The 23,594-nt window shown below is 46.3% G+C and overlaps 1 protein-coding gene and 1 long non-coding RNA gene across 2 annotated transcripts; one reads left to right on the top strand and one right to left on the bottom strand.

The window, feature by feature from the left end:
• Positions 1-1,166: 1,166 nt before the first annotated feature.
• MIXL1 (Mix paired-like homeobox) lies at positions 1,167-2,455 on the bottom strand. Its single transcript, XM_027713011.2, has 2 exons — positions 2,054-2,455; positions 1,167-1,977 (listed from the first exon to the last, which is right to left on the bottom strand). Exons 1-2 carry the CDS (start codon positions 2,339-2,341, stop codon positions 1,564-1,566), a joined length of 702 nt encoding a protein of 233 aa, XP_027568812.2. The 5' UTR covers positions 2,342-2,455; the 3' UTR covers positions 1,167-1,563.
• Positions 1,997-19,303, top strand: LOC113983624. Its single transcript, XR_003539153.2, has 3 exons — positions 1,997-3,153; positions 18,241-18,344; positions 18,549-19,303. It is a non-coding gene; the product is annotated as an uncharacterized LOC113983624 (long non-coding RNA).
• The last annotated feature ends 4,291 nt before the right edge of the window (positions 19,304-23,594 follow it).

The raw sequence follows: 23,594 nt of genomic DNA, 5'->3' as shown, positions 1-23,594 counted from the left end.
TGTTGAATTTTGGTGACAGTAACAAATATGACTGTTTTTGCTGAATGTGCCCTAAGCATAGCAGGAGTCTCAAGAACTCACTGCAGCTACTATAACTGAAGTCTGCAGGAGCAGAACAAGTTACTTTCGTTTCTTAAAATCAGTAAACTTGAATTTACCGTGAGCCTCCAAGAAATGATGGTTTCATTTTTTGTGAGTGCTTCTCTTCAGGGGTCTTCCTGACCCTCAACATAGCAGCTCCTTTTGCACCCAAGTCCATTTGGGAGACAGGTGCTGTCCTGAGGTTAGATGGTTTTTGCTTCATGTTTTTTCAAGGGCAGCCGTGTTTTTTGGAGGGAGAATATTAATCAGCAGTCCTGCTATGCCACTTCACTTACAAGCTTGCAGTCCAGCCAGGGTTCAGCTGTCCCAGATCTCACAAGCACAGGTATGTTATGGGGTGGCACTGAGGAATTTTGTGCAGTGGTAGCCTTATTCTAGCAGGAGCGTGATTCCTGACATAGGATATTTCTGCCACCAGTACATGGGTAATGTTTCCTGTGCTTCTGACCCTCATGTCATTCAGGTGCTCTCCCCTAACTGTAGTCTTACAGCTCGCTTTGGTAGGCTCTGATGTACCACTTTGTAGGTTGGCCTTATCCTCAGAATACATATGCAGTAATTTATCCTTCCTCAATAAACTGAATTACAGGAGAGGCTTCTGTTACTACTGATTTTGGCATTCTCAGTGCAGAGCCATTCAGCCCACAACTCATCATTGAACAGCTTCTGTGGAGTCACTAGAATTCAGAGCTGAAACACCTTTACAGTGTCCACAAAATAGTTCTACTTTTCTGTATTTTAACACTGACATTGGCTGAAGTGGCAGACTGGATGCTTTTGTCTGAGCACTTGAGATTTGGAGTTTCATACTACTTAGTCCATAAATTTGCATTTTAGTTCAGGGATGGGGGTGTTCATTTAGAGCAGATTTGAGACAAATACTGACAGAGAAGGTTTAAGGCCGTTTCTCTAACCTATCCTTCAGGCCCCTTAGGTCTCTCATTGGCAGCTGAACCGCAGCTGTGGCTCTCCAGGACCCGAGAAGAGAACTTGTAGCTGGGATATCTATCACTTTCCTACCTCATGTCAGCCAAGGTAATACACCCTGCTAAAACACACACAAGCAGAGCAAAAATGTAAACCTTTATTTTTTTCAAAAAACCCCGACAGACCATCCCACTCTTTTCTAAGACCAGTCCCCACCCCCAAAACACAGTGGATTTGGTTAGCTTTTTGGCTAAAGAAGGTTAAATAGAAATACAAAACACGCTATCAGAAAGCTTTAAGTACAGGGTAAAAAGATGTCCTCAGCTGATGGAGCCGACCCGTATCTTTCTTAAATAAATAGGTAAAATCAGTTACTACCGGATAAAGTGCAACAGTGGCAGAGCAGCTGGGGTGAGGTAGCGCGCTGTGTGGCTGCTCCCCGCCCGAGCAGCGCACCCCGGGACGGGGTTTGGCGGGTTGGGCTGCGGGTTTAACCCTCTGCCCAGGCCGGGCCGCGTCCCGCCGGGGCGGCGCTCAGAGGGCGCGGAAGGCGCTGAGCGCGTTCTCCTCCCACTCCGAGCCCGACTCCGAGTAGCCGCTGGTGTCCTCGGCGTCCGACACGGGCGAGTACTGCCCGCAGAAGGCGCGGGCCGGCGCGAAGGGGCCGGCGGCGCTCCCCGCGAACGGGGCGGGTTCGGCCCGGCCGGGCTGGCCGGGCGGGAAGCCCTCGAAGCCGGGGCAGGGAGGGAAGGCGGCGGCCGGCGGCCACTCGTAGGGGGCCGAGCCGTCCTCCGCCCGGGCCGCCCCGGGGAGGGCGCGGCGGGGCCGCTCCGGGGCGCGCAGGGCGGCGAAGTGGGGCGGCCGCGGGCAGGGCGGCGGCGCGGCGGGGCCGGGGCGGGGCGGGCCCCGCTGGCGGCGGGACTTGGCGCGGCGGTTCTGGAACCACACCTGGGGAGAGAGGGCGGCGGTGAGGGCGGCGGGGCGGCCCCGGCGCCGCGGGTGCGGCGCGCCCGACGCCCCTCACCTGGATGCGGGACTCGGGGATCTGGGTGGCGTCCGCCAGCTTCTCCCGCAGATAGATGTCCGGGTACATGGTGTCCTGGAAAACCAGCTCCAGCGTCTCCAGCTGCGCCGCCGTGAAGCTCGTCCGCTTCCGACGCTGCGAGGCCGCCGGCGCCCCCTCCGACGGCTCGGCCGAGGGAAGCGCCCTGAGGGCGGGCGAGGCCGGGCCGGGCCCACCGCCCCCCGCCCACCTGCCCGCGGGGAAGGCGGGCGGCTCCGCCGGGGACCCCCCGAAGCGCAGCGCGGCCATGGCAGCGGCGAGCGGGGGTCCAGACCGTGCCCCGCCCTTTATAGCCGGGGAAGGGGGCTCGGCGGGGGCGGGGGTTCGAGGGGGCGGCACTGCCCCGCGGGGAAGGTGAGCGCTGGGGCCCCGCCGGGCTGGGGGCCGGGAGGTGCCCGGCTGGGGCGGCCTCTGCCTCGCTCAGCCCAGAGGACTCGGCGGTGGCCGGGCACCGCAGCCCTAGGCCTGCCCGACGGGGTGGGTGATGGCCGGCAGCCCTCGGCTCCCTGCGCGGAATATGGACAGCAGAAGGGAGAGGGGAGAGGGAGCTTTGTATCTGTCCTTTGTGGGAAAAAGAACTTGGTGTTGGGAGGCTGGCACCCCGCATAGGACTGTCCCCCAGCTGGGTTATTTCTGATAAAACATCTGGGCTGACAGGGTTATGGAGTTCCCTCCCTCCATCTACTGGTATGGAGGTAGATGTCCTCCAGCAGCTGTCTGCTTTGGCGAGTGATGAACCTTGCATGGTGTGAGACGTAAAGCAAACAGAAGTTATCTCTTCCCGTGGCTGCGGCTGCTCTGCTTGCAGTGCTTTGCTGCCAGCTGTGCGCCGGTGTATGGCCTCCTGCTGTGCCTGCTGCTGCAAAAACATCTCTTTCTTTTTAAGATGCAAGTTAAATGCACCTGGAGAGCCAGAGCCAGACGAGGCAGAGGCAGCCGCGGGTGTCATCGCCTTTCCCACCCACTTGCTAATGCCTGTGTACTCCTGCTCATCGCACAGTTCTGCCGTGACTGTTTCCCAGCCCACACACTCTGACCAACACCAAGGCACTTAAAAAACGGTTTGCCCTCATTTTGCTCTACACGACTGTCTCCTAAAAAAAGTGACTTTGTAAGGAAAATTGTGGTTTGATTGTTAAAAGCCATTTTTGGAACTTTTATTCCTAAAGCTCTAATACATTTGTGCTTTTGCACATGTAGCAATCCAGGTGCTTTCATTACAGAAGTTTCTGGGTTATTCCCAAAATCATGGCCTGTAGTCAGAACTTCTGACAGAAGTCAGAAACATGAGATTTTTACAGTGTTCTCAATTAGCGGAGTAATGAGAGGACATAGTGGTGAGAAAGGACACGGTGAGTGGTGATCCAGAAAGCAAAGACAGCATTATTTTACATTTTTATTACAGAAGGGTTAAATTCCTCTGCAGACTCTGTGCAGATTTAGAAGATGCCATAGGTGGCACCAAAAGGGAAATTACTTCGTAATGCATTTGCATGATGAATATTTTATCCGATTTTACATCTAATTATATTTGCTTAAAAACATAGCAGAAGTTTCTTTTCTGAGTAATGAAGAATAGAGATGTGACATCCTTTAGGTTTCTGAAAGATTTAATCTTGCTTTGCCCTTATAGGAACATTGACTTTAGTTTCAAGGATTTGGTTAAGGTTGATTAAGTTTGCCAGAAAGAAAACAGGTTTTTGAGGAAATGTGTTTTTTCAGACACATGCATATGTTTTTCTTTCAGGAACAGCCCGGGCTTAAGGAGCTGCTGGCACCACAGGCACCCCACTGTTTACCCCCATCCTGATGTCTTCCCTTTAGCTGAGCATGTGTCTAAGCTATGTGTCACTCCACACAGTGCAATCAAGGAATTAATCCAAGTTAAATTAACTGTACAGTAACAGCAGTTGGGGGGGTTTTTTTAATCCAGAACTGGGATCCCACCTGTGGGTTACCAGCAGCCCCTGGGACAGCTGTGCAAGCGAGAGCACACTGCCAGATGGAGCAAGAGGGAGATGAGGGGATCCCATCTGGGGTGCTTCTAGGACTACCACTACATGGATCTAATGCTGAGCTAGAAGAGAACAAAACTGAGACAGACTATCCAGGAGTGTAGTGGTTTTCAGTGTCAGACTTCCCATTAAGATGACTATCAATGTATACTGAATACATACTGAGGAAAGAGCTAACAGACCTGTTCCCAACTCATAAATCTGGAAATGGGCTGACTCTTTGATCTCTGACTGCTGTGACATCCTTCAGGCAAAAAGCCTTCTCAGTTCCCTTGCTGGTTCCCTTTATGGTTTCAGAGTTGTTCCAATGGCTGTCTTGCGACAGCAGCTGACGTGCTTCCCCTGATGAGGAAATAAATGGTGAGGTTTCCCAGGCCTGAAAGCTTTCATTAGGAGATAGAGATGTAACATTTATAGACTATTAAAAACAAGTCTACTTTGTTACAGCAGAAGAAAGGTAACTTTTACGCAGTAAATGTTGTTGCAATGTATGTTGTACGTGAGTGCAGGGTAACCGCTGGCTCTGCGGTGTGGAATAGGAAGCCTGTGTCACCGAATTGTGGGCAAAGCAGTCAGTGCCTTTCGTGCAGCCCAGGTTTACACACACAGGCTCCAGGGCGTGGGGTTCATGCTCAGGCTCTGAGAATGAGAGAATTGCAGAGAATTGCAGAGAATTGCAGAGAATTGCATTTTCTAGCGGATGTACCTGAGAGGGCTAAGGCTGCTGTGAGCAGGTCGGGCTGCACTGCTTGGCTGCACACCTTTGGTGCTGACCTCTGTTTACTTCTGGCCTGCCTCAGTTTCTCTTTCTGGGCTAATACCAGCATGATGATATATCTTGGTGATGAGTCCTTATTTGCTTACCAGTGGTATGTGCTGGATGCAAAGCAGAGCAATTCTGGGTCCATAGCCCAGGAATCGTATTTTCTCTTTCCTTTTGCTCACACTAATTTCCTCCATGGGATCCTGGTGGCCACCCTTCTGTATTGGCTTGGTTTAAAAGGGATCTCAGATTGAATAAAGGCAAGGGTGCTCTGATTGTAAAGGAGTGTGCTGTTAGGTGGAGATCAGAGTAGGAGGTTTTTGCCTTCTTCTAGACAAGCAGAATGGCAGAAAGACATCTGCTTGCTTCTTTCTGCCAGTTCTCTCCCTCCCAACATTGGCACACTTCACAGCTCCTACAGTGTCATCCCACTGATGTCCTAAAAGCCATGCCTGTGGAGTAGTGTAGTGTGCCTCCTGCAGCAAGGAAAATGTGCTGTGTCTGGATTCAGTGGAGTTTCTTTTCCCTAACAAGTAGTTTTGCATCCTGCTGTGCCCCTGGTAGTCTGACAAGGAAGTTTCCAACGTCTTGTAGGTGCCAATATCTGCATGGAGTTATACCTAGGCAAGGGCTGGAAGCATTTAGGAAGACATTCAGAACTTCCTTGTTTCCTATTCTGCATACTTGCTTTTACTTTTGTCCTGTCTAGATACAAAGGGGGATTTTACTTCTTCCCCTCAGATGCAGAAGGTATGATATAAGTCCAGGAGTGGCTTGCTTTTTGAAATTAGGATGGCTAAAACTGAGAGAGCTATCTCTGAGGGAAGAGCAAACTGCCCTGTGTTGCTATGATCCTGCCTTACATGACTTGAGGAACTGGAGCTTGGGAAGCATCCCAGAATGTATGGCAAGAGTATGCAGTAGTGTGACATCCAGTTGTGACTTTGCTGACAAAACAAACACACCCGTTTAGATAACTAACACACATGAGCAGTTCTGCTGCTCAGTCCTGGAGGGGATGGGACATGATGGGTTTTATCATGCAGTGGTTTGTAATTGCTAGTGCAGCCTTTGATGTGTTCAAACTCTTCTGGCTTCTCTCATCACCTTGGTCCTTCTAGGACTCTTCAGGGACACAGCTCTTGCATGGTATTTTGTCATCCCAGCAAGACTTACTGTTTTTTGGTTGTTGTTTTTTTTTTTTGGTGGCTGTCTTTACCATTAATCCTCTGATCTCTAAACCTGAGATGGAAGTTTTCAGTAGTGCAAAGTTAGCAGTATCTTGTCAACCTGACTAAACTTGCAAAGACTTGGTATCTCAGGGATCTCAATTTCTACATCTACAGAGAAACAGGCCAACAGGCTCAAATCTTATCACAGAATCACAGAACGGTTTGTGTTGGAAGGAACCTTAAAGATCATCTAGTTCCAACCCCCCTGCCATGGACAGAGACACCTTCCACTAGACCAAGTTGCTCAGAGCTCCATCGAGCCTGGCCTGGAACACTTCCAGGGATGGGACATCCACAACTTCTCTGGGCAACCTCTGCCAGTGTCTCACCACCTTTACAGTAAAGAATTTCTTCCTAATATCCAGTCTAAATCTGCCCTCTTTCCACTTAGAGCCATCCCCCTTGTCCTGTCACTACATGCCCTTGTAAAAAGTTCCTCTCCCTATATTAGGAGACTGACCAAAATAAAAGGAACAGTGGTCACACAAACCTGATTTCATTAACTTAGAAAAAGTTTAAGAAAGAACAAAACCACACTTTTGCTGTTAAGACGTAGCTTAAGTTTAAGCTATATTGAAGAAGCAATCCCTGGATAATTATCTGACAAATAAAATTAATTGTAGACCAGAGACATTTGTATGGTTGTGCATATAACTGCATTTGCCTCAGAGCTTCTGCTGGCATGAAAATGCCACATAATTTCCAGCTTCTTTAGCAGGGTCCTGATAGTAGAAATTGTTATTGCGTGTTAGACTAAGGTTTTGAGTTTTTTTCATTATGCCTAAGAGGAAATCTTTGGATGAATACTTAATTTCCCTTTGATGGCTTCTAGTCATTCTGACAAAGCTCTTTACAGCCTCCAAATGCTTTTAGAGGTTTATCAGGTCTTCCCAATGTACAGACACCAAGATCTATATACTGAGGCTTTTAGGTAGAGTTCTGAGATCTCACAGTGATGTCATGTTTTTAATTTACAGTTCTCATTGTTCTATCCCTCGTAGCTGTAATAAGGAAGAGCTTGAGCAGGTGGGTTGTTTATAGTCCTTGCTCTGACATGGTTTGCAGATGGCTTGAGATGTATTCTTGAGAGACCTGAGCTGCCTGTCCATTGTGGATGTTCAGCTGTGCTCCTGAGAGCCCTTCCTTGCCAGAGCCCTCTACAGAGAAGAGGAGTTTTGCCCTTCTGGTCAGCCCAGGAAGTGTATTCGCCTCCACCTGGGAGACAATGAGGTGGATACAGCCAGCATCTTACTTCAAGGCCAGAAGTGTGACTTGGCCACACTCCAGGCGTCCCCAGACTGTCCCAGTTGGCAGTGGGTGCTTGGATGTGGCTGAGGAGTGAAAGGGAGAGCAGTGCTGTCCCTATTTTCTGTCTGACAGCGTGACCTGTGGTAGTGCAGCCATGGTGTCCTGAATGTTACCTGTGACCAAGGGACTGGGCTGAACCCCTTTCAGGGCTTTTGTACCAACGGGTAAGAAATACGGGAGGGAGCCCCTTGCACTGGAGAACCAGAAGGATGTCAGAGCCTGGTGACATCAGTCCCCAGCACAGGCTGCTGCTCATGCAGCCCAGCCCAGTGCAGTGCCACCAGTTATTTCAGATCCCAGAGTAAAGGGCCAGGCTTGCCCAGCAGCTCTGTGCACTGATCTTCCATGGGGTTAAAATAAATGCAATGTGATAAGTGGTTGTGCCCACTCTGAAAGATGACTGTGCTTGGCTCAGACCTGGTTCCCTCTATATATGCATGATCTGTTTTGCTTTGAAAATTAAACTGCTGTCTCTCTTTGGTTTTGGCAACAAGAAGCTAATAGTATATTGTGACTTTAGCCCTGTGCTTAGGAGGGGGATGTGACTTGGTGGGTTAAGCCATTTCCTGAGAGGTGTGAGACAAGACTTCAAGACCTGGTGGTGCTGTTCGTGTATTCTGCTCCAAGGAGTTGATAAGAGCTTCAGACACACAGAGAGCCTTGAAGAAAGCGCCGGTGGGGGAGGCGTAAGAACCTGGCAAATGCATATGAAAAGATCAAGGGGCTGCATTTGCTAAATCCCAACAGGAACAGACTTGGGGCAAGATGCCCAGGTTCAGAGAAGACACAGCAACAGGGCAAGAGCAGAGTATGTCTGATGGCTGGCACCTGGCTCCCTACCTTAGGAGGGAGAGGAAAATCAAGGATTTGGGAGTGGGAGGGAGATAAGAGCAAATGGTGGGAGTGGGATGGGGGTAAGGGCAATAGGGAAGAAGCTACCTGGATATAGGAGAGACTGGCTGAAAGAGCAGGAGATATTTACTGTTGAATTTAGACACATTTAAAACTCAACCTACCTTTGGGTTTTGAGATACCCTGAGAATGGCAGGATGTGTGTACCTGACTCTCACTGATGCTTCTGCAGTGAGTGGGCAATCCCACAGCTTGCTGTAGCAGCAAGCCCTAGGCTTAAACAAATCCTTGTTGCTATTGTCTTTGTGCTCTCTCTGATTTTGTAGCATGTGGTACTGTGAGGGAACTTGAAGCCTCTATTTAATAGTTTATCATATTGCTATTGCATGCTCTGAACAAGGTCATACCCCACTCTTAGAGATATTTTCCTTAATGAAGAATTTTATGAGAACTTGATGCAGCAGGTGGTTGTCCGTATAAGATAACTGAGTTATCTGAACTCTCAGTAATCTGCCATTAATTCACTGTGCAAGCAAAGGAAAAAACTCTATCTCTGCAGATGAATGAAAGAAGAAAGAAGAACATAAAATCTAAGGAAAAAGACAGGACCCTGTTTACCTCCCTTTTGTACAACACCTGCTTAGGAGAGGCAGCCTTCCAGAGTGCATCCAGAATACTCACACAGGGCAGGGCAGGCAGGGGAAGGCTGGGTGATTGATAGCAGAAAGGCCACATCCTCTTTTAACACCAAAAATTCTCCAAAAAGTCCCCTCTCTTCCCTTTTCAGGCTCCTTGGCCTCAGCAAGCAGTGTTAAGATACTGTTTTGTACCTTTTTTGGCAGACTCCTAAACCCTTATCATCATCCCCTGCATGTGGTGAGCTCTTCCTTCTACTCCAACTTAGCAAATGACAGTCACAAGATTCTCTGTTTCTGTCCTGCAATGTTTGGTATCTGAGTGCCTGAGCTGCTGAAATTAATGGGGGTTTATGAGAATTTTACTTTTTTTTTTTCTTTGTCAAAGCTTGTGTCTCATGGTTATTGAGAAAAGGATCCAAATGTGAAGCAAATTTTGCTCCAATGTTTCAAAACCAGAAAGCAAAACATCTGAACTTTCCCAGTAGGGTCAGATGCCTGTTTCAATATGAACACGGATTCACTGTCTTTCTCTGCCCTTGGCTGCCCTTGTGCTATTAAACCCCACAAATCTTCCCTCTTTGAGTGATACTGACTGGAGATTTCTTCAGCTGGCTTCTCTGTGCTTCCCTGCTGCTTCTCAGGCATGTGCCAAGGTCAGTGCTCTGGCTTCAGACTTATCATCCATTCTAAATGTTTCCCGTCCTCTTTTCTGATTAGTTTTGGAGATGAGAGATTCTTAGTCTCTTGTGTATCATGACATTTGCAAAAAAAACCAAACATTTTGGTTTGCTCTTGCATTTTTTCTGGGCTCTTTCATTTCAAAGAATTTCAAGCCTCTGTACAGTTTGGTAGATTTTCAGGTTGAATATGTAATGGAGGGTGGGAAGTTCCACCTGAGCTGGGGATTTGTAGTTGATCATTAAATCAGCAGTTTCAGGTGATCATAGCTGGGGAGTGCAGTGGTTAATGTGCCATTTGATGAAGTAATTCTCTTCTATGCATGAATTGACTCACATTTCTTTGCTATTTAAAGTCACACTGAAGAAAAGAAAAAGAAAATGCCATGCAACAAACTTGGTAGACATTATTTCTGTGGGTTATCTTGACTTTTGTAAGCCCACAGCACAATTTTCTGGTGTCTGACTCACACAGAAGCACCATATATTTGCATAGAAAAGTATCTCCATCTTCCTCCCCCACTATCCATCCTCCTGCCTCAACCATCCCAGATAAGCTGTCTGATAGCATCCTGCATGTTGCCTCACTCCTCTCTGCAAATACGCTCTCTGAGACATCCCTGCCCTCCACCCAGCACCCCCTGGGCTGCCCTGCTCAGGCAGCTCCTGCCCTAGACATTCAAAATGCCTTGTTCTCTCATTCCCATTTTACATGACAGCTGTTTTTCTTCCCCTATTATTCAAGATCAACTCCTCTGCTTTTATTTCTGGTAGGATTATTTTTCTATTTGACTTTGGCCCTGTTTGCCAAGGGCGCACCCTTGTCACCTCCATATTCTAATCCTCTCCTTCATTATCTAAAGGTCTTCCTCTCTTTCCTTTTATTGGTACTTTTATCTCTTTCTCCACTATCTTTTAGTCCCCTTGATTCTTACCCCTCTCTTTTGCATGTGACCAAGCTTGTCTTGCACATGTTACTTGGGGGATTTAAGACTTCTCTCCTTGACAGCTTTTCTTCCCTGCCCCTGGAAGGTTCTTCGTGCTGCTGGACACATGCCAAAGAGCAGATAAATTCATTATTCCAAATGAGACAACTGCAATCCAAGACTGGAGAGTGACTCCAGGTGGCAGTGATCACAGCAGCTCTCTACTGATATCTTAGCCATCCCCCATATCTTTGAGATCACATTTTTCCTCTTTTGCAGCCATATTTTCACATGTAGGAGGCTATCCTAAGGTATTTCAGGTAAGAGAATGCACAAAGGAGAAATGAGAGTTTGCTGCAAGGCTGAGTGATCAAAAAAGGGTGCAGCAGCATCCTAGTGTAGGTTTCTGTTTACAGTTCTACTGCTGCTGTCCTCCTTTGTCACCACGCTTGGGCTCACTGACATTGCCTGAAGTATGGCTGTAGACAAAGTCTTCATGGCTGAAAATTGCAAAAGTGGGCTCGATATCACATCAATCACAGCATCACCTTGGTGTTTCACAGTTTGTGTGTCTTGGTCAGTGCCAGCATAGCAGCATTCATGGTTTTCTAGCATTTCAGAAAGGCTGTATTTCTCTCAAATCTTGCTAGGATAAGGGCAGAAGGGAGAAGATAAGGAATTTCCTTTGATTAAGTTCTCTTGGTCGAACTGTCCTTCCTCCATGCTTTGTATTTCTTATCAGGCAAGGCAGCAGGACTCCTGGCATGTATAGAGCAGTCCAAGAGAAACAGGGCACCTGCTACCACTGAAAATCCTGACAGACCGAAGGCCCTGCCCACAGAGCTTGATTTTACATCTCTTCAGCCAAATGGTCATCTTTCCTCTGGCTGCATGGAGCAGGCTCCTGCTTGAGGGACTGATAATTTCTAACTGAGATGCAGAGAGCCACACAGTTGCCCAAGCAAGCAAACCCCTGTGTGTTGCACTCTTTCCTCATCCGACCAACCTGACCTCCTTCATCTCAAACAAATCTTTGCATTTCAGCTTTGCACAGCAGCAAGTTGCCATTTACAGTGAAAAACCAAGTCTGGGCTGTCCAAACGTACACATCAAATGCCACTGTAACTTGCCTGTGGCTCTACTGCTGAAGGGAAGGTGCATGGCATGCTGGCAGAGACACACAGGGTTGTTCCTAGAAGATCCCTATTCCAGAGCTAGATTGGTGCCCGTTTCCTGCTCTCCAGGCCTTTATCTAATCTTGCAGCAGTGCAGCTTCACCAGATTCCTTTGGCTAACTGAACTTTTAAAGCTGGTTTCAGGTGGGAATTTTACTTAGGACTATATGAAATGTGTATGCACAAAGAGCTGCAGAAGACAGATCATTCATTCCAGGTCTGCGTGAACTTCTCTCTCCACACTTCCCAGGGTCAGTTCTCAAACTCTGACTGGTGTTTTCAGCAGCTGCAGAAACCATGGACCACATCACACAATAGGAGAGCCTTATTCACTTTTTCTTCATGACAAAAGGACAGGCACTCCTGTGAAATCCTCTCTGTGGGTCTGGGTTGATGGTTTTCTCCATGTAGGGATGTAGAAATCATGAATTGTGAAAAAAAAAGGAGTAATGAGGTGCTCTTTGGAGCACTTGCAGAATAGCCTTAGTTTAGATAATGGCTTTTTTTTTCTTCTTCTGGGTGGAGTTCGGGCCATTTGGGAACTGACCATTCAATTGACCATTGGATGTGGAATAGGAAGGAGAGTACAGCATAAAGAAGACAGAAACAACCTTGGGGTGAGGCTGGGAGACTTCTATGGTTGCTGGTGTCATCTGCTTAAGCAGAAATTAATTTTACATTTTGGAAGGGGGAAGGCAGCGCTGATCATTCCTGGCTGCTGCACTGGGTACGTGCCGATTCACTTGGCTACGAGGATGATGCATTTTGCAGCACAGAGGAGGCTTGTGTCCACGTAGTTTTAAGGAGAAATTGTGCCATCACACCCTTGAGACAGTAAACAAGTGTTAGATTGTGAAAAGGGCTGTACCAGTAACTCTTACCTGTGACATTTTTGGCAGGCCATCTCACCAACGCCCAGGGAAGGCTCTCAGACGGGTGATGCACTGTCTCCTTGCATTTTGCAGCCTTTCCTGGTGAAGGTAGGCTAGATATCCCTGGCTTGACCTTTTAAAAGGACTTCTTCCTAGGGTGGTGGGTCCCTGCAAGATGCAACACAGCAGGTCAGGACAGAGTAGGACAGGAAATACTAGGACACTGACATTCCCTCATGGGATCTTTTAGGATCTCAGAAGAAACCACAGCTAAAAAACAAACAATTCTGAGTCACAGACTCGGAGAGGAGTTGCAGTGATTGTAAAACTGTGAAAGGTACCCCAGGAAACCCAGCACATTCACATGGAATACATCCAGCAATACAGTAGTATAGATGCTCAGACAAGTACAGAGTGGGTTTGGACATTTTGAACGCTAGACCTCATCCAATCAACACTGGTGAAACCTCTGCACTAAACCTTTATTCAGCAGTGTTTCAGCCTCCCCTATTTTATTGTACCCTAGTTTGCGTGTCCTGTACCCCATGGACAGTCACCCTTTTGAACCAGAAGTATCCTTTGAATATTCCATGGCAAAAAAACCAGTTACATACAGCAGTCACAGTGGCTGCTCCTATTCTTGTATCATGACCTCTGGTTTTGGCTGACAGCTGTGATGATGGAAAGAGAAAAGGGAGCCTGGAAGGAGTCCGGGCAACACTTTGGATACTTTGGGGAAAAATACTTGATTAGTATGTGTGACTCCAGTGTGACTTCAGCTCTAAGGGCTGTGATCATTGCTAGCTGACCAGAAATGCCAGGCAGGCACAGGGAAGAAGCACATCATGTATTTCACCCCATATCTCTAGCAGGCAGGAGAATTGTGTGGCTTTTTATACACTGTAGTAACCCAGATGAGTTCATAGAGCATTGCAGTGTGGAGGACCACCCTTGCCCACTTTTCTTAGTCCCTAATCCCCTTGTGTTAGCTACAGGGATTGCAGAGTACAGGCCAGGTTTGAGTTGCTCTGAATCAGTGTGGTGAGTCCCCAGCTTCAGGTTTATGGGACTTGTTCCCAGCTGTTCTCCCTCAGGCCACTGCAGAAGGTCCTTGGCAGCAGTTTTCCATCCTGCAAGGATTTAAAGCAATGCAGAGATTTCATCCAGGAAATCTGTGCTGCAGCAGGTGCCATCCTCAGGGACCATTATCGTCAATACCCTTGAGTTCTGGATAAGTTTTCCCCAAACTTAGCTTTGTTATTTTCTTAATAGTGAAGTACAGTGCAGAGATCTCTCCCAAAAGCTCTGGAAGCTGCTGGTCCTGTCTGGAAAGGGGCTTGAGTGTGTGATGTTCCTCACCAATGATTTTTACTGTGCAGCAGCTTTTACCCAGGTTCCAGCAGCATCACGGTGGCACCAGTGATAGCAGTGTAAAAGCACTTGGCCTCTTTCAATCTGGACAGCCACCTGTGAGGCACTAAGAGAGCTTCCTACAGCGAGGTCATTCCAGCTGTCAGTCACTGCTCACCTGGGCCAGATTGGATTGCTGATCCCAAGATGAAAGGTTTCATCCTGTCTTCTCCAGAGGTGGCTGTTCTTCCTGAAGAAATATTTCAAGACCATTTCTACTGGATACAGGAAAAAGAAGCAAACACATCCCCAGGCTTTTACTTCCATGCCGGTATTGCATTGCTTCCTGTGACCCTCTCTTCTCCCAGCAATGCATGGCTTTAAGGTTGCACAGGCTGGGTGGAATATATTTTAGAGCGAGACTCAATTTAGCCATGATGTCAACTGCAGCCAACTATAAAAAGCTCAGTAATGCTCTTTGAAAGTGTAACAGCTGCCGCTCTACACAGTCCCTGGTGTATTACAAGTCCGCCCTACTTCATGTGCACACAACCAAAATAAAATACGGTAGCAATCATTATATAGTTCAAGGAATTTGGGACAAAATCTCCCCAGAAACCAGGAGGAATTCAAGGTTAGACAAACTGGGTAATTTTACACAGTTTGTTAACAGAAAGGTAATTTTATCTGGCTATGCAACATAGCGTGACTTCTACCTCACACTTGACTATGTGCTATCAGTGATCCCTACACAGTGACAACCAAGCAGAAAAGCTTTTGGCAGTTCTGGATAAACTGACTTCTTGCATGGGGTAAGTCCAGAAATACATTATCCAACATATGAAACCTTTTTGTTAAGTGGATGGAGCCACATTTATGTCAAAAAACACCAACCAGGCCGAAATTTCCCATAAAAGCAGGACTACTTAAGAAATTGTGATTTGTTAACCTAGGGTGAATAGAGAGAAGTGAATGACTGTGGAATTGTGCTGGCACTGGAGAGAGGTCTTGACTTTCAGGGCTGTTAAGGACAGCCCTGAAATGGTGGATGCTCTAGTAAAGCCAATTCTTTTCCAAAATCTGAGAAATGGGCATTTAGGAGTAACCCCCACATTTCACTCTGCAGAATTCCTTCTCTTGAGGGCCTTGATATATTTTCCAGGGATGTGTCCTTGTTTTACTAGAACATGGGAAGACTGAGTGGCCTGCTCACAGTTATGTGAAAGCCAGTGAGTGGAAGAGCAGAAAGGAGAGCCTGGCTGTTTTGGTTCTGCTTTCCCCCTTCCCTTGAGTCACTGGCCTACTGGATGGTGAGCTGATGTTACCAGTGGTCCATGCAGTTCCATTTTCTGCAACCACATGAGACAGCTCAAATGATAGGAGTCCAGGAAGCAACAGCTACATCAAAAAGACAGAGAAAGTTTCAGAAAAAAATTCACAAGTGCCCAGTTTGCTGGAGTGGTTGCTTGAAATCCTGCTGGGCTGAGTGAGCCCTGGCTTGGTGGGGTGTAGCATGGGGACAAGACAGGCTGAGGGAGGACAACACCCTCCAGCCTCACAGAGCTGAATGGATCAGCCTGGGCTCCAGCTCCTTTCTGCATCCTTGACAGGACTAAACGAAGTGGCCACAGTGTTGCAGGCAGGTTGATTTTGTGTGGTTTGTAGTTCAGATAGGGCCTTTGTAGTGTGGGTGAGGAACAGCCTGTTCCAAGGGACGTGTAAACTTCTCTGACACCGGTTTGAAGCAGTCGTGAGCTCACCAGTCTGCGAGGAAATGGTTGGCTGCCAAACACGGCTGTTACCAAAGGTGACAGGACAGTCAGGCAATGTGAGGAACGATTTGGTGTCAGACAAAGCCGTTGGGGTGGAAGTGCACACACCACAGGCCGGGCTTGGGTGTGTCTCTGAGCACTGGCCGCACCCAGCTCCCAAGCAGGAATATTTTATCCACGAGGAAATCAGAGGCACCCAGAAATGAAAGCAAGCGGCCTCCAGTGAGACGGGAAGCTTGGGAGGGAGCCAGGGAGCACCCCCAGTCCCCATCCTTCCCTGGCAGCTCTCCGGAAATCCCTCAGGCTCCCCTACTTCACCAGGGCTCTCGGCTGTTCGCTGTGCTGTGGGCACAAGGATCGTGAGCAGGATGAAGAGCTGACTGGGGAGGTGGTTTCTTCTACGTAGGGATACACATGCAAATACACACTGCATGGTTGTTTAAATAAAGTGACACTGAAGAAGGGTGACTGGTGTCAACGCACAGAGACTAATTTACATGTTACAGTGTGTAGCAATATGCTGTCAGGTGAGAACTGCCACAATTTTTGCATCCAGCCATGTACACATAATGGTATCACAGGGAGAGCCGAGTTGCTGTGGAATTAAAGACTGTGGGTTTTTAATGGCGCCTAGGAAACAGGATACTGGAAATCCTTGAACATTGAATATCTTCCCAGCCAGAGGCTTTACTGGTCCTCTAATAGTCTGCAGATTATTTGGGATTTTACTATACCCCTTGATAACTAAGAGCTCAGTTCTTTAGCTATTGAGCAGTCTCCATTTTAAGTAGGGACAGATGAGACTTTTTACAAAGCTTTTGTCTGCCTTTGTTTGAGGCTTTGAGACGACTGAGTGACTTCTACACTTCTAGAATTGAGACTGGTAAATCATTGGCCATGATCCCATTTGTTCAAAAAAATAGCACTGCAATCCTAGATGGGTTACAAGATGAAGGTGTCTTTCTCATACAATAGCCATGGAAACCTCAGGCTCCTGGTGTTCTGATTCCCTGGCTATGATTTTCCACAGTGATCAAGTAATTTATTTAATCCTTTCACTACCTATTTGCAGAGTCTCGGCTCTTTGAGGTGTCAGAAAGAATCATCAAACCAACTCCTTCAACGCATTAAAAGGGAAGATCTTGTAATGTGCCACAGGGGGAAAAAAAAAAAAAAGGACTTTCTTACAAAATAGATGTTTTCCCTCTAATATATTTTCCCTCTAATATACCAGTTGATGAAAACAAGATTTTTCAAAAAGTAAAATTAACCAAAAATTTGGATCTTTTTTAAATTAATGTGATGCTAAAGCAAACATCTTCCTTCTTTCACATGTGGTTAGAGAAATTTCCTTCTTCAGATCTTCAAGACTTTCCAGCCCTCCTGAAGGATTTTTCTCCTGACTTGTAGATGACAGTTAAAAAGATCAAAATTATTAAATATTTTGTGCTTTAAATTACTTGCCTCTAAATAAGTGTTATTTTCATCAAACCAGTCATATTGGATACTCTTACTTACTTTTGTGGGATTCAGGACCAGCCCTTTCCTAACATGACCACTAAAGCTGAGGGACTAGATCAGTCTCCTAAAGTGATCAACAGTGAGATAATTACTTTTTGCAGTAAAATGTAGTGAGGGGGTCAGAACAAACAGCCACTGACCTGCAAGTGACATTTCACACCACAGTGATAAGGTTCAACTGGCAAAGATTGCTACTGCCCTCTTTTTGAGTAGAGAGGATTAGCAAGAACCGGCTGTCTGTCATGGATAACAGGTTACTGGGCACACTACTAGTGGTGCTTGGGACTCCATCTGGCAAGGAATTTCCTTCCACAGGTTTTGATCTGGAAAGAAATGCCAGCTGCTGTTGTGAATATCAGAGCCTGTTCCCTAGCTGGAAAATAATGTTGTTTGCTACTCAAGGATTACAATGATGGGCACTCTATGGAGGCCTGTGATATAAGCCACACACAAAAGGAGATATTATATTCATGTATTTTTGACCCTAAGGGCTTGTCTATGCTAGAGATATGTTTTTTTGCTGTATCTCAGTGAGGTTAAAGACACACACTTCCTGCCTATGTGTGTATAGCTACACCTAAATGAGGGCTTTTATCACCAAAAGACCCAGCTCTTAACTCACATAATTGCATTGGTAATGCTCCTTTAGTGGAGCCCAGCTTATACAGATTCTGCAGGCAGAAGGATGCCAGAGAATTGCTCCTTTCATCATGATAGTGTTTTATCTCAGGGGGCAGTGCTGATATTTTGAATGTTGTTAACCTCTGCTGTTTTAGGACTGGTGTGTAGGAGTGCATCACCACTGAAACAGGCATTCTTCTCTCCTGGGAATAGGGCTCAGAAAACTGGCTGGTGAGATGTAATCACCTTGGTTAAACTTTCCCTTTGAGAACTCTTGCCCTGTTTTTCCCACACATGCCAGCCATCCCAGACCCCATTTAACAAGAGATACATGATGAGGTCCCCAGTGGATGACTTCATGACTGCTTTAAATTATACGTTAATATGTTGTTCCCTTCCTCATTCAAAGATTTCATTATCTTGCAGCAAAGCATGTGAAAGAAAGAGGATTCATGTCTCCCTGTCTTTAAGAAGAAAACAGTTCTTCAGCAGCAATTCCTCTCAATCATCAGCAAGATAGAGACCAGAAGGTGTGTAAATAAACTACAGACAATTTAAGCCAAACATGCTGGGTGAGATTATGGATGTACTAAATGTGCCAGTCTTGAACTCTGGGTTGGTGAAAAGTGAGGGTTTGGCAGCTTAAGGAGATCTTGCCGCCTTCTCCCTTTGCCATCTCCCTCATCTCACTCCTCTCCTTGCAGCCCTTCACCCTGACAATTGTACTGACTCAGTTTACAGGGCTGGGCAGTGAACCAGATCTGGGAATAAAGCCAGGAGAAAGAGAGTGAGAGAAGTATAAAAGGAAGGAGGCTGCATTTCGCTACAAGCCAGTATTGCCACTGAAACCCCCTCATACCAAAAGACAGCCTTCTGCAGTGATGGAGAGAGGAGTCACAGTTTTGCCAAGAGGAGCATCTATAAGCCAAGAGGAGGCAGAGTTATTAGTGCAGTCCCTACACAGACTCAGCTTTGTGACTCTGCCTTGCAACAAAAGATCTTGCACTACTTTTGTAAAAAAGGATGTTACTGCTTATCTCCTGTGAGGACAGCCTACTCACAGATAGAGAGAATGGAAAGTTCTGTCTCAGTAATTTGTTCTGCACTATCCATTAGGAAACTGGACTAAGGAGGTTTTAGCTCAAAGTTTCTGATTTTGTTCACCAGCCTCACCCCGGTAATTTGCTCTGATTTTATTATCCTTGATGAGAAATAAAAAGAAATGAAAGAAGAAAAAGATGTCAAAAGACTATTGCCAGTCAGGTGGGACCTGTGTGATTCTCAGCAGTTCCACTGTGCGGTACATTTCAGTCTGTGGTTGTTGCCCCTGTGAGTACCTTCCAGAGTCCACAAAAGAATGGAAGTCAATAGATTTAGTCCCTCTGTGCAGGACCTGCCTCTCCATTAGCAGTCCACAAATCAGAAGAGGTTGAAATTGCCTGCTGGAGTGCAATTCTACTCACACAGAATAAAGGGAGATAAAAATACACTTCCTGTACTGAAAAGATGTTCTTTAGAGCAGAAGAGCACAGGTAGGGAAGCAAACTATCTAGTTATCTGCCTATTGCAGGAACAGCAGGATGGCTGGATCGGTGTGGCTGCTCTTTAGGTTGCAGTTTGGTATTGCAGCTGAGGTATCTACAAGCTGGTCTGTGTTTCCTGTTTGTGTTGCTTTCCTTACATTGCATCTAGTGGCTGTGTGGCCACAGGGTGAATCTGTTCATCTGGCTGACAACAGCAGCAAACTAACCATGCCATAAAAATGAGTAGTTTTCAGCCAGATCAGCCAGCTGAAACAACTCACCCTGAAGCCACTCCAAGAATAGATTTGGTGCAAGGGAAAGGGCAGGAAACGCAGCTGGGAGCAGTGGTGGAGTGCAACCACCGCTATTTGGCATTAGCTCCCAGCTCTAACTGCAAGCTGCCCCCAAAGGGACAACCCATCCTTGCCTCCCTGTCCCTGGCAGCATGTTCTTGTTGCTGCCAGTGCTTTCCTGACCCTTTGGTGAACCAGGCCTGCTTTCCAAGCCAGCAGAGAACTAACCTAGGAAGCGAATAATTTTCTGTCTGCATGATAAGGTGAGAGGGATTCCTGAGAGGTCCGATGAGCTTAAGAGCTGGCAACCAGGATGTTGATGGGAGCATGTGGTGTGGGGCTGGGAGCAGGCCAGAGCTGCAGCCATTTCTGAAACCTCATTCTTAATTTAACCCAAAGCAGGAGAAACAATCCCAAACAATAACATACAAAAGTGAGCCACAGCTGAGCAGATGGGAACCAGCTGCATGGTCTCCATTAAAGACCGCATCTGATAATTAGATGAAAAGGGACAGGTTTAATGCATGCTTTTGAAAGGTGTGTTATCCTTCTGTTTGCTGAATGGAAGGAGTGACACGGATAATGCCATGTATTGCACACATAGCCTTGCTCTTCCCAAGAGAGAGGCAGGAGAGTCAGCAGTTTTGCTAAGAAATCTCCCTGCCTATCATTTCCTGTGCCACTGGACAGCTTGGAGTCCCAAAGGTAGGTACAGCTCATTTGAAAATAAAGCCAAAAGGAAAGGACACAGGAGGGAAGAAGCTGGTATGTAGCACAGGGCTGAGGAGGACATGTCTGGAGCATCAGAGGTCATGGGCAGGCATGTGTCATTCCTGTCCCCTTTGGGAACATGTGCTAGTTGGGGTCAGACCCTGACACAGAGGTACAACTCGCTTTCTGGAGGTGTTTTAAAAGACCATCCATATGTGCTCTAAATTTACATGGATAGAAATCATTCATCTGGCTGTTGGTTCAGTTTTCTCTGGGCAGAGAGCCAAAAATGCAATTGCTAATTGCATCAATTTCGCTGTTCTCTCTTCTGTAAAATCACTTTATTAAGGGGAGCTGGTTAAATTCAGGAAGTGCTCAAATTTCCTGCCGTATCTTGTTTGGCAAAGACTAATTGATAAAAGTGCTGTAGTACTTCTCCCAGCTCATGTGCCTGTGGAAGGTGTGACTGTTTACACAGTTACACTGCAGCAGATGCAATCACATCAGCCTAAGATAATTAAATGGTATCACTTCATTTATTAGACTGAACTGTTCTTTTACAGTCACCTGTAGCTGGTATAACTGTGGCCGTGCTATGGGATGTTTGCTGTCTGTCAAAATGAGAATATTTAGTGAAGATGGACTTTAGCATGTGTATGTTTCCTCAGGAGTCACTCTAGCACTCTGTCAATAAATGTCATTTCAGCAGTATTTGCTGACATAGCTGAAAATGTATTGCCAGATCCTACATCCCATTGACTGTTATTCTACACCTCACATAGTAAATTAGAGAAATCAGTGTGAACATCACCATAAATAACTGCATAAATGCGAGGCAGCAGCGCAGTGAACAGTATTGGCTTCAAAGCAGAGACAACTATTATCCACCTGCTGTAGAGAGGCCCCAGAAGGAACCACAACTCATTTCCAAACTTGCAGCTCTACTGCTGTCTTTCAGAGCTGTCCAACAGGACGTGCAGCACGTGGCACTGTTTGCTTCTGTGTGCCAGGCAACAGCAGACCATGCTTTAAAGGAGACCTCCTGAAGGAACAAGAAAATGGAATTGCACTTATTTTCAGGCATTGACACAAACTGCATAGAGGTTTTCACTCAGAAATTGCATGCAGGTTTCTACTTGGAAAATTACCTTTCTCCATTTTTTCCCCTTCTCTCTCAGGTTTTCAGTTTTCATAAATGAATCTCTCTTATGAGGGGAGACTGTGGGAGCTGGGCCTGTTTAGTCTGGATAAGAGAAGACTGAGAGGGGACCTCATTCATGCATATAAATATCTCAAAGACAGGTACCAAGAGATTGGTGCCACTCTTTTTGGTGGTGTTCAGCAACAGGTGGAGGAGCAATGGTCATAAACTAAAACAAGAAGTTCCACCTCAACATGAGGAAGGACTTCTTTACATTGAGGGTGGCAGAGCACTGGGACAGGCTGCCCAGGGAGGTTGTGGAGTATCCCTCTCTGGAGACATTCAAAACCCACCTGGACATGTTCCTGTGTCACCTCCTGTAGGTGCCCCTGCCTTGGGAGGGGTGTGGGACTGGATGATCTCCAGAGGTCCCTTCCAACCCTAATTATTCTGCTATTCTGTGATTAGTTCCTAGAAAAACTGAAACTATTCAATTCAGAGGAGACCGTGGTGGAGGTCTTGCAGAATTGGATTTAGAGTGCTCTCTTGCTTCACTGAAAAACAGGAACATAAAATCTTGAGTTAGCTTATTTTCCTCCACAGACATAAGACATTTGCATAAACAAGTAGTAACGAAAAAGGACATATAAATGACTTAGAGAACTTTCTCTCTGTGACTCCTGTTGTGCCTTTGCTGTTCCAGACCCAATAAGTCCAAACCCAATTTACTGTGCACACATGAATGGTTGGTGTGTGATCCTTGAGTTTAACATGTCCTGAACATCTAAAAAGTTACTGAGAATATCTGCTGTCTGTCACACGTACATTAGGGTCACCACGAGCTCTTAAACTTAAGGCAAACCAACAAGCACACACAAAAAAAGGAGCTCAGTGGTAGATGAGGTTGAGTGGTCACCAAAATGGGCAACACTGGCAGATGATAAAGATGATTCTGTGATTCACTGTAAGTCCTAGGACAAAGATACTTTCCAGTATGCTTCCAAAAAAAAAAAATGATGTCTGTAAAATGACTGTGATCAAGAGAACTACAAGGGGAAAACAAAAATATTTACATATACTCTTAGTCTAGATTTTATCAGACATAAGCACAAACCAAATTTGTTTTCCTTTGTGTTGCTAGCAGAGCTTGGAATCCACTACACTGTAACGGTGTCTCCCTGGGTGGTTTTACAGTGTCAGATCTGCTCCTAACCAAACAGCTTGTATCTGTCCTGTAAGGAAAGGCAGACAGACAAAGAGAGAGCCTGTAATTAAAGTAAAAGGACTTGAACACTTTCTTCCTTCTGGTCTTGGTCTGTTCAGTGAGTACAACTCTCATGAATAGAAAAAGAAGACAATAAAAAGAGAAACAGAACTGTCATGTCCTAGAAAAAGGTAAATCCTGTTAATACTCACAAATGCTATTCAATTGCCAAATGTTGGAGAATTTAATTCATCCATTAACCTGGTCATCTTCCCAGAGGTACACGTAGCCTTTCTTTCCAGACACTCCAGTCCTTCCCAGTTATGGAAGCTTTGGGCTAGTACAATAGCACTAGAGCTGGGAGTGATGTTCACACCCAGTTTATTTAACACAGCCATTCCTGAGAAGCTGATAACAATATTTCCACAGTGAGTGATTTGCATTTCTGAGCCCATAGCACAGTGCCAGACCCGGCTGCTCAGAGATGTTCATTTGAGATAATCAAATATTTAGCAGCCGTTGCTGTAGCAAACACCACGTTAGGCCACATCTTTCAAATTGAGGCTCCTTCCTCTGTTAGAGACCACCGTGCAAGTGAGACTCTTCAAAGGACAGCCAAAGCCACAGGAAGCACACAGGTTTCTCCCAGGGGTGTCTGGGAGGAAGAGCTGGTGGTCTGGTACCTACAAGAAGTAGGTTCCTCACTCTTGCACCAGGAAGAGTGGAATAGCTGTTTGTTTACATGAGGCTAATGTCCTATGAATGTTTTAATGCTTCATTGTATAATTGCAGTGAGTAGCTTGGTATTTTTAACTGTCAAAACATTCAGCATCTTGAATTAAATAGTTGATTTATTCTCTATAAACTTTCTAGGTCTACGTTTCTTACTGGAGGGCACTGTTGCTGGA

The sequence above is a fragment of the Pipra filicauda genome, unplaced genomic scaffold (assembly GCF_003945595.2).
Source record: "Pipra filicauda isolate LSUMZ 115617 unplaced genomic scaffold, ASM394559v2 scaffold143_size2779998_pilon, whole genome shotgun sequence".
Lineage (NCBI taxonomy): Eukaryota > Metazoa > Chordata > Aves > Passeriformes > Pipridae > Pipra > Pipra filicauda.
The sequence above is the reverse complement of the archived record's forward strand: the minus strand, read 5'-3'. Positions and strand labels throughout refer to the sequence as shown.